Below are 9,480 nucleotides of genomic sequence, written 5' to 3'. Positions count from 1 at the left end.
GAAGCAGGAGGATATCTTTGAGTTCGAGGCGACCCCAGGCTACACAGTGAGACCCTATCTCAAAAAAAAAAAAACCACATGCCAGGGATTTAGCTCAGTGGTTCTGCCGCCTGCCTCACAAGCACAAGGTCCCAAGTTCGATCCTGGGTACAACCCCCCCCCAATATTACACACTCACAAACCCAAACCAAAACAACAATTACAAAACAACAATTACAAAACAACAACAACAAAAAGATACAGCCGGGCGTGTGGCGCATGTCTGTAATCCCAGAACTCCAGCAGGCTCAGGCAGGGGGATCACAAGTTGAAGCCCAACCCGGGCAATGTAGCGATTTTTATGTCTCAACATAAAAAAATGTAAAAAGGGCTGTGGATGTAGCTCAGTGAAAAGAATCTAAAAAAAGTCAAAGACAGAAAATAATAAAATAACAAAAATTTTAAAAAGCAAAAAAAGCCACTAAAAAACCAAAAAAGAACCAATGAGCCAACTGGATATTCTCAACTGGGCTCAGACCCCGCCCCAGGTCTAGCCCCGCCTCCGGACGCACTAGGCCTCGGCAGCGCTCACCCTCGCGTCACTTCCGGGGCGGTGGCGAGAGCGAGGTTCACTTCCGCCCGTAGGGGAGAGGTGGCTGCAGTTGCAGCGGTGCAGGAGGCTGGGCCCAGACGCCCACGGACCGACTGACGTTAGGGCGGGCGGACGGGAGCCATGGAGCGCGGCCCCGGGGCCGGGGGGCGCGGGCCGGGGAGGTGAGTGCGGGGCAGGGGCAACGGGACGCCCTGCGTCCCAGCCACTGCCGTTTGGGGAGCTTGGCCAGGCTGCGCGGCCAGGGCAGTCGGATCGGACGCTCCCGAGAACCCCGCACTCCCGGGCGGTTGCGGATCCTGTCCGGAGATCCCAGACCTGGGATGGGGTCCGCAGGCTAGTTTTGCGGACCCGGGTGAAGCCCTGTCCGCCGTCCACACAGCCCTCGGTGTGGAGCGATCGCCCACTTTCCTGGGAACGTGGCCCCCGCCGTGGGGAGTGCCCGGCCGGGCGGCGGACTCTGCTCCTATCCCGGATCCTGTCCCCAGCCCCTTAACCGGGGCTCCCCGTCGCATCCCTCCACAGCCATCGTCATGCGTCTTCCTGCCCGTGGGACCCCCGAACAGGGCTGCCCCCTCTCCAGCGGTTCTTCAGGTGCACCCAGAGTTCAGTCCACAGTTCTTCACCTGTGGTTTCCACCTGGGCCCAGGGCTCCTCTGTGGCTCCTCGTTTCCTCCAGGATGAAGTTCCGACTCCGCAGCTGGGCTCTTGGCCCTGGCTCCCTCTGCGACCCTTCTTTCTGTTATACTCTGTCCTAGCCAGGAGCCTGCAGTTTCTGGAACTCGCTGCCACCTGACCACTTTCTGTGTACCTTCCTGCAGGGAGTTTGACTGGCTGGGTGAGGTCCCATGGCCCGCAGTCCTATGTAGGTCGTTTAGAATATATTTGGCTGCTTTTTGGCCCTTTTAATACTGGTGCCCACTAGGGCCTGGCTGAGGGCTGCACAGTTGTGAGCTTGTGGTTGCAGTTGTTGGGGTTGTGGGTGCCCAGTGAAAGAGCTATCATGGTGTATGCTTCCCACCCAGACCCATCTGTGACACGTGGGAGGTCCTAGGAAGGACCTAGCTGACCCCTGGTATTCTTCCTCCTGCAACTTCCCCTCTTCCTGAGCCCCTTACCCATCTGTTCAGCAAATGGTTATTGTGCTAAAGTACATACCTACTGGTCCTGCTCACATGGAGTTGTAGTTGAGGGGTGGGGATCCCATTAAACACTAAATCCAGCTGTGGAACCATGGGAGTGAGGTCTGACGGGGGTAGGATGGACAAGGATGGGCTAGCAAGGTAGGGGAGGAGGTTCTCAGCAGGGAAAGTGAGGCATCCTGAGGCAGAAGGAGCTGTGTGAGACGAAGAGGTAGGCTGAGCTGGGCTGTGTGGTGAGGAACATGATCTGGGAATAGTGGGAGGCCACGGGGATACCCTCTGCGGGAGATGGCGGGATGCTCAAATTAGTGCTGTGGGAAGACTGCTTGGCTGCTAGGTAGAATGGCCTGGAGTGGGGTGATGGTTGCTGGGGGGTGACCCCCCCCAAGGAAGGAGACTGTTGCTGCAGGACAGGGAAAGGTTCCAGAGGCAGGGACCAGGTGGTGGCAAACAGGTGGAGTCAGCAGCAGGCCCGGGCATGGATTGGATTGGACCTGGAGGGTGCAGAAGTGTCAGGGATGACACCTGTGTCTGTAGCTTTGGTCCTAGGGCTATGTCCAACCATGTCATTCTCCAGGGAGTTAGGGGCCTCCTAACTTCCCCCTGATGCTCAGCCAGGCCTTCCATTCAGATCACAGAGCCCTTCTAGCAGGCCACTCAGCAGCAGTAGAGCCTTACCTACTGGGCCCCTATCCCTTTGGGGTCTTTTTTTTTCTTTTGGTACTGAGGCTTGAACTGAGGACCTTGCACTTAAGTGGCAGGTGCGGCACCATTGAACTTTGGGTTTTTTTGTGGGTTTTTTTGGTACCAGGGGATCGAACTCAGGACCTTGCACTTTCGAGGCAGATGGTGGAACCACTGACTTAAATCCTTTGCCCTTTTGGGGATATTTTGAAGCTGACACTTCTCAACCTTGACACTGTGGACATTTGGGGTCAGGTCATTCCCTGTTGGGGCAGTTGTGGATGTTACGGGGTACAGAGCAGCATCCCTGTCCTTCACATACTCCATGCCCTCAGTTGTAACTTCCACAAATGTTGCCACACATTGCCCGGGCCCCTGGGGGGCAGGACCACCTCTTTTTGAGAACTGGTATCATAGACTTCCCCTTCTGAAAAGTCTCCCATGTGAGATCTGCTACCTGCATGGGAGTTTGGGGCTCAATGACTCTGTCCTTACCCCTGCCCTGGCTTTCACAGCACTCCTTCCTGTGTGCTCCTGGATCTTGGTGACTGGGTGTGTCTCTCTCCACCCCTGAGCCTCACATCTGAGGTCTGGAGGGTACATATCTGTGGGCTGTGAGGGCCTTTGTCCCACAGCAGATCTTCCAATGCTGTGATCTAAAGCTGAGTGAGCCTGGGTGTTCTCTACTCCTGTCCATAAGGGAAGGTATGGTCAGTACATAGGTTTTTCTCAGATTTCCATGTTGTCTTCATACCTGTGTGACTGGCAGCTTCCTATGCAAAGGAAGTTGCTCTGGGTCCTTAACTGTTGTCCACCTAACACATTTAACAGCTTCCTGTAGAAAGGAACATCTGAGTTCTTTTTCTAAGCCAGGCCCCTCTTCCTGGTTTTACTCCCTCATTTGCACCCTGAGGCAAGTGGCACCCACATTTGTAGATAAGGACACTGAGGCCAGGAGGGTCACAGAGGCCTCAGGCTGCAGCATTAAAGCAGCAGGCCCAGGCTCCTCGCCTGACCCCACCCCTGACCTTGCCTGGCCTGGCCCAAGCACAGGGAAGAGCCATTGTCCAGGCTCAATGGGGCCTTCCCAGCCGGAGATGTATCCTGCCTTTGTTTCAGGAGCCTTTGTTTGTTGTATTTCCTCTGTGGGTAGCTCTGTCTACTGACAGTCTGTGAGCTCGTGGGGCCGTGCTGCAGGAGGGGGGCCCATGTGCTCTGGGGTTCTTCAGTCTGAGACTTGTGCCCTCATCTGAAGATGGCCAATGAGTCCTTGAAGGATCACACGGAGATGGGTAGAACAAGGGTCTGGGTAGCAGTGTGGACAGAGGCCTGGGAGGGACAGGATCTTCCTGGGCCCAAGGCAGGGAAAGTTTACTGGTGAGGCTGAGGTGGGCTAGGGCTCTGAGGGCTTTGCCCTGTGCAGGTGACGGGCTGAGGGCAAGGTTGGGGATACAAGCCTTGGAGGGTCCTCCTGTCGAGGGTAGGCCTGGCCAGCGAGGCCAAGGGGGTTGCAGTCTGGACAGGAGAGGATGAGATGGGGCTGTGGGGATGGGCAGGACTCAGGGCTGCCCCTCCTTACCTGGCGTGGTTGGGTGGGTCCTGGCCTGTGCCCCAGCTTCCTGGAAGAAACCTGCCCCATGTCCCCACAGGGTTTCCCACGGCACACCATGGAGACCCGTGACTGCAAGGCTCCGGGGGGCTCGGCTTGGACTTCGATGGGGCTGGGCCACAGCCTCCTAACAGGGTTGTTGTTGAGGGTGGTGGCCGAGTGTCCAAGCACCTCTGCACCTCCCCTGCCAAGCCAGGCCCGGCCGTGTTGTTGGTGGGTGCCCTACAGGAGGCCCAGCGCAGGGCCCGGTGCCCGCCCGCCATGAACGGCTTGTCAGTGAGCGAACTCTGCTGCCTCTTCTGCTGTCCGCCCTGCCCTGGCCGCATTGCTGCCAAGCTCGCCTTCCTGCCGCCTGAGCCCACCTATTCACTGTTACCTGAGCCCGACCCAGCACCTGGCGGGGCCGGGGCTGCCCCATCAGGGACCCTGCGGGCCTCTGCAGGTACCCCAGGGCGCTGGAAGGTGCACCTGACGGAGCGCGCTGACTTCCAGTACGGTCAGCGAGAGCTGGACACCATCGAGGTCTTCCTGACCAAGAGTGCCCGTGGCAACCGTATCTCCTGCATGTATGTGCGCTGCGTGCCTGGGGCCAGGTGAGAGCTGGTGGGGTGCAGGGGCACCTGGCACCCTGCTCTCGGGCTTCTCTTCCCACCCAGGGCACGTGGTAGGGCAGGTGGTGGTACTGAAGGTCCTGAGCTGGGGTGAAAAGGCCAAGTAGCTGGCGTGGGCATGGTGCCTGTCCTCGCTCTCACTTTGTCTTACTAATCAGGCAGCTGCCCAGACTGGGCAAGAGCAGGCCTTCTGTCTGCTGCTGCTGAGAGATGGCCAGTCCCCTTCCATGTGCAGACCCCTTCCATGTGCAGACCCCTGGGAAGCTCCTTGGCGCCTCATCTTACTGATGAGCACAGAGGTCAGGGGAGGAGACGCCTTAGATCTCCCCAGGTGACTGCTGTGGCCTGCTCCCCAGAGCTACCTACCTGGCCCAGCCCGAGGTGGGTGGGGTTCTCTCTGCCAGGTCCTCTCTGAGCCTGAAGGGCAGGCTGTTAGCTTCCGGCCAGGTTGCAGGTGTGGGAAGCCGCCCATATGCAGGGCCAGCCCAGTACTTATCCTTGGCCTGACTTTGGACAGGCCCTAGTCCCGCTGCAGGCTTCATGGGGTGGCCATGGGCCTTCTGTGCATAGGGCTGGCCTTACTCATTTGTTGGGGGCCCGGGTGGGTCCCCTATCTCACAGCAGTGAAGTGTCCCTTCCTTGAGAGCACACAGATGTCACGTCCATGGCCCTGGCTTTTGCCCCGGAGAGGCTCCGAGCAGTAGCACCAGCTACCTTGGGCTGCTGAGGCCACTGCAGGAGACCTTCTGCAGCAGAGGTGGCCACAGTCCCACAGAGTTGGTGGTGGTGATTGCTGCAACTTGCTGAGCTCAAGGTGCATCAGTGTCCCTTTCAGATGAAGGCCCAAGGCCTTTGGGCTATCACAGTGGGAGAAACCCAGGCCACCTGTGCCCCCAGCACCCCTGTCCCCTTGGCTGTGTGGCCTTGTGAGAGGGGAGAGGATGAGGCAGCGGGTGCCTCTGGCTGCCAGGAGGGACTGTCCTGAGTCCTTTGCCCTGGGACAGCTCCTGGGCCAGGCCTGTGCTCCCGTCTCCTGACCTGTGCCCCCAGGTACACGGTTCTTTTCTCACACGGCAATGCCGTGGACCTGGGCCAGATGAGCAGCTTCTACATCGGCCTAGGCACCCGCCTCAGCTGCAACATCTTCTCCTATGACTATTCCGGCTATGGCGTCAGCTCAGGCCGGCCCTCTGAGAAGAACCTCTATGCTGACATCGACGCCGCCTGGCAGGCCCTGCGTACCAGGTGAGGCCACCTGAGGGGCAGGGACAGCTGCAGGGCCCCCTAGGGAGGTGACTGAGCTTCCCTGGGATGGAAGGAAGCCGACCCCAGGTCCATTGCTTGGTTAAAGGATGCTGGCAGCATGGGCTGGGTGTGTGGACACCCATGTCCTTGTGCCCGAGATGGGGCCAAGGGTCCTCCAGGCCTGGGGCTGTTCACAAGGGAGTGAGGGTCCATCTGCATGAGGACGTGATGATGAGAAGGGGTCCTTGGGGTGCAAGGTGAGGCTGGACCACTGTACCCAGGGTCCTAGGTGTCCTAGGTGGCCCTGTTCCACAGCCACACCCTGGTCCAGTGGGCGGGTAGGGGCTTCAGCTGGGCCAGAGGGTTCTGTCCTGTGGTTGGCCAGCTTTGATGCCAGACCTTTAGCCATGGGGTCCCTTGGTCCAGTACCTGCCCTCCTGGTTGCTAGGTGTTAGGCAGCACCCTGCTCACTTTCAGGTTGGTCTGTGTGGCGCGCTTGCTTTATGGCCTGACCAGCCTTTGCAGAGGGCAGCCCAGTCCTTGCCTCCTGAAGGTGGCATCTCAGCACCTGCTCAGGGCTGCCTGTCTCAGCTCCACTTGGCTAGCAGGTTTGACCCGCCCTGTGGGCCCAGGTGCAGCATGGGGAAGTCAGTTGCCCTGGGGAGGCACTGTGCTGGTCGCCATGGTGAAGCTCCAGGCAGTCTCAATGAGGCCTGGGGGCCTGGTCCCCTGACACCATGTTGGTACTGGGGACCTGTCTGAGCATCCCTTCTGCTCTGCTGCAGGTGCATGTGACCTCAGCATGCATAGCCCACCCTGTTCCCACTGCCTGGGGCACAAGTAGAATCTCACCCAGGTGTGGGGTATGTGCCCTGAGCTCTGTCCCTCTGTCTTGCCACCAGAACTGTCATCCTGGGACTGGCCCCAAGCCCACAGCTGGGAGATGCAGTGGGAGGTGGGGAAGGTTGGGCCTGAGTCCTGGGTCAGGGTCTCTGGAGGCCTGGGGAAGGAGGGTGTGGCCAGGACAGGTCAGGGTGCCCAGTCAGAGATGTCCAGGTGGCAGTTAGGTACTCCTGCTTAAAGCTGGGTGACAAGGCAGCACTGGTACTTAATAAAGTGGTGGCCATGGAGCTGGGGGGTCTGGGCCAAGGGCTAGAGACTGGTACAGGGAACCCTTGGATGGATAAGCAGGTGGGATGAGGCTGCCCAGATGTTCATTTCCTGTCCACCAAGTGTTCAACCCTGTGGGGCAGAGGGCCCAGTGGGTCCCTTTGTTTGTTTGTTTGTTTGTTTTTGGTACTGGGGATCGAACTCAGGTCCTTTCACTTGCACAGCAGCCAGCGAAACCACTGAGCTAAATCCCTGGCCCTAGTGGGTCCCTTTGTGGATCAAGAATAGGTGGGAGGGGGCCATGGAGCCGGTACAGTGCTGGATAAGTGAACCTGGGAGGTGGGCTGCACACCAGCTTGCTGCTGGTGGGATGACGCTGGCCAGGCAGGACAGACACAGGACCTGAGCACCTGTCCTGCAGGGAGAGGCTTGGAGGCCTCACTGGCATCCACCTCCCACAGCCCTGCCTCTACTGCTGCAGGGTGTCCTGCTGAGCCCCTCATCGGGCTCGGGGAGAAGGGTCCCAAACTGGGTGGAAACATCCAGTGACACCCAAGATGCCAAGGTGTGGGAAAGCAGGGCAGCCCTGCCCCTTGCAGGTGCACTGGGAGGGGCTCTCTGGGCAGGCAGTAGGAACAAGTGGGCCTGGAGCCATCCAGGTGCAGGGAAGGCAGGTGGTCCTGAGGTCTGTCCTGGTCGTGTGTGTGTGTGCTTGTGTGTGTGTGTGTGTGTGTGTGTGTGTGTGTGTGTTGGGTAGAAGTGACCTGGAGGGGCAGGTGAATTGCCAGGCCTGCCCTGCACCCCAGGGTCCATCAGGTGCATTCTTGGGAGCTTCATGTTTGTTTCTTTTTCTTTTTTGGTTTGTTTTTGTTTGTTTGTTTGTGGTACCACAGATTGAACTTGGGTCCTTGCACTTGCAAGGCAGGTGGCAGCACCACTGAGCTAAATCCCCGGGGCCCTGTTTTTGTTTGTTTTTTGAGTCAGGGTCTCACTATGTAGTTCAGGCTGGCTTCGAACTCACTTTGATCCTGATTGCTGGAATTTCAGGCATTAGGCACCATGCCTGGCAGGGAGCTTGGTGTTGTAGATGCTGGAGGAGCAGAGGGCAGAGCCAGGGAGCAGGGGACCCCGCCTTAGGGTGGGGCCAAGGCTGACCCTGTCCCACTCCCACCTGCTCCCCAGGTATGGCATCAGCCCGGACAGCATCATCCTGTATGGGCAGAGCATTGGCACAGTGCCCACGGTGGACCTGGCCTCACGCTACGAGTGTGCTGCTGTGGTGCTGCACTCGCCGCTCACCTCAGGCATGCGTGTCGCCTTCCCTGACACCAAGAAGACCTACTGCTTCGATGCATTCCCCAAGTGAGCGTGGGGCCTCACAATGGGATGGGAGTGGGGTGAGAGTGTAGGGGGGTGTCCTGGATCCCTGCACCAGGGGCCCCCAGCCCTAACCTGCCCTGCCCGGTCCCCCAGCATCGAGAAGGTGTCCAAGATCACGTCGCCCGTGCTCATCATCCACGGCACAGAGGATGAAGTGATCGACTTCTCGCATGGTCTGGCACTGTACGAGCGCTGCCCCAAGGCAGTGGAGCCACTGTGGGTGGAGGGTGCCGGACACAACGACATTGAGCTCTACAGCCAGTACCTGGAACGGCTGCGCCGCTTCATCTCCCAGGAGCTGCCCAGCCAGCGTGCCTAGGGTTGGCTGGTGACCCCACACTGCGCCAGGCCTCAGCAATAAGGCAGCTGCCTGGAGGACTCCCTTCTCCGAGGCCCAAGGGGCTGCATGTGGACCCCTGGGCCACCCAGGACCCCGCCCTGGCCCAGGGGCTACAGACAATGTGCAGGCCATAGAGCTACACTCCTTTTGGAAGCAAAGAGAGGTGAAAAATTAAAGATTTAAGATTTTAGGGTTCCTCTCCTCTTCCTTGGGGATTCTAGTAAGCTCCAGGAGGTGGTGGGTCCCAGTCAGGGCCTGGCTGCTCTGAAGAGACAGAGGTGGGGAAATGGGAGATGGGGCTGAGGGGCAGAGTTCCAGGGAGACTGGTGAATTAGGTCTCCAAAGCTGCCCTGGGCAGGGAGTTGCTTTGCTGGAGCCCCTCCTGCCCTGCTTGCCGGCTTCCCGCCTATGCGGTGGCCCCTACTACACAGGACCAGAGAGCCCACCCTGGACCCCAAGGTGCCAGGCTCCACGGACCAAGAACTCGGGCCAGGCCGGCACCTCTGCAAGCAGGAGGGAGCTGAGGCCGAGACCAAAGGAGGGTCGTGGCAAATGGGTGAAGTCCTGTGGTCCCCAGAGAGAAAGCTGCCCCTGGGGCTGGATCCTGGGAGTGCTTGTGTCTAAGCCTCAGTTCTGTCCTTACCCCACTGGACTGCTCAGGGCCTTTGACCTGAAGCCTCCCGGTCTCCCAGAGCTCCAGTACCCAGAGAGCTCTGTGGGCTCAATGGCATAAGCGCTAGAGAAGGTTCTACCCCTATGGGCCCTAGGCC

The 9,480-nt window shown here is 59.1% G+C and overlaps 1 protein-coding gene across 2 annotated transcripts; it reads left to right on the top strand.

Moving 5' to 3' along the window:
• The first annotated feature begins 596 nt into the window (after positions 1-596).
• Abhd17a (abhydrolase domain containing 17A, depalmitoylase) lies at positions 597-8,900 on the top strand. Of its 2 annotated transcripts, none has more exons than XM_004865920.2 (5): positions 597-753; positions 4,065-4,617; positions 5,686-5,880; positions 8,173-8,352; positions 8,464-8,900. In XM_004865920.2, exons 2-5 carry the CDS (start codon positions 4,286-4,288, stop codon positions 8,687-8,689), a joined length of 933 nt encoding a protein of 310 aa, XP_004865977.1. In that variant the 5' UTR covers positions 597-753; positions 4,065-4,285; the 3' UTR covers positions 8,690-8,900. The 2 variants fall into 2 exon arrangements, with proteins under 2 accessions (XP_004865977.1, XP_087057516.1); XM_087201390.1 differs by lacking the exon at positions 597-753 and adding an exon at positions 776-1,427.
• Positions 8,901-9,480: the final 580 nt, after the last annotated feature.

The sequence above is a fragment of the Heterocephalus glaber genome, unplaced genomic scaffold (assembly GCF_053883595.1).
Source record: "Heterocephalus glaber isolate CG9 unplaced genomic scaffold, H.glaber_assembly_v1.0 deba00001760, whole genome shotgun sequence".
Taxonomy (NCBI): Eukaryota; Metazoa; Chordata; class Mammalia; order Rodentia; family Bathyergidae; genus Heterocephalus; species Heterocephalus glaber.
Note: the sequence above shows the minus strand (reverse complement) of the source record. Positions and strands in the feature narration are given on the sequence as shown.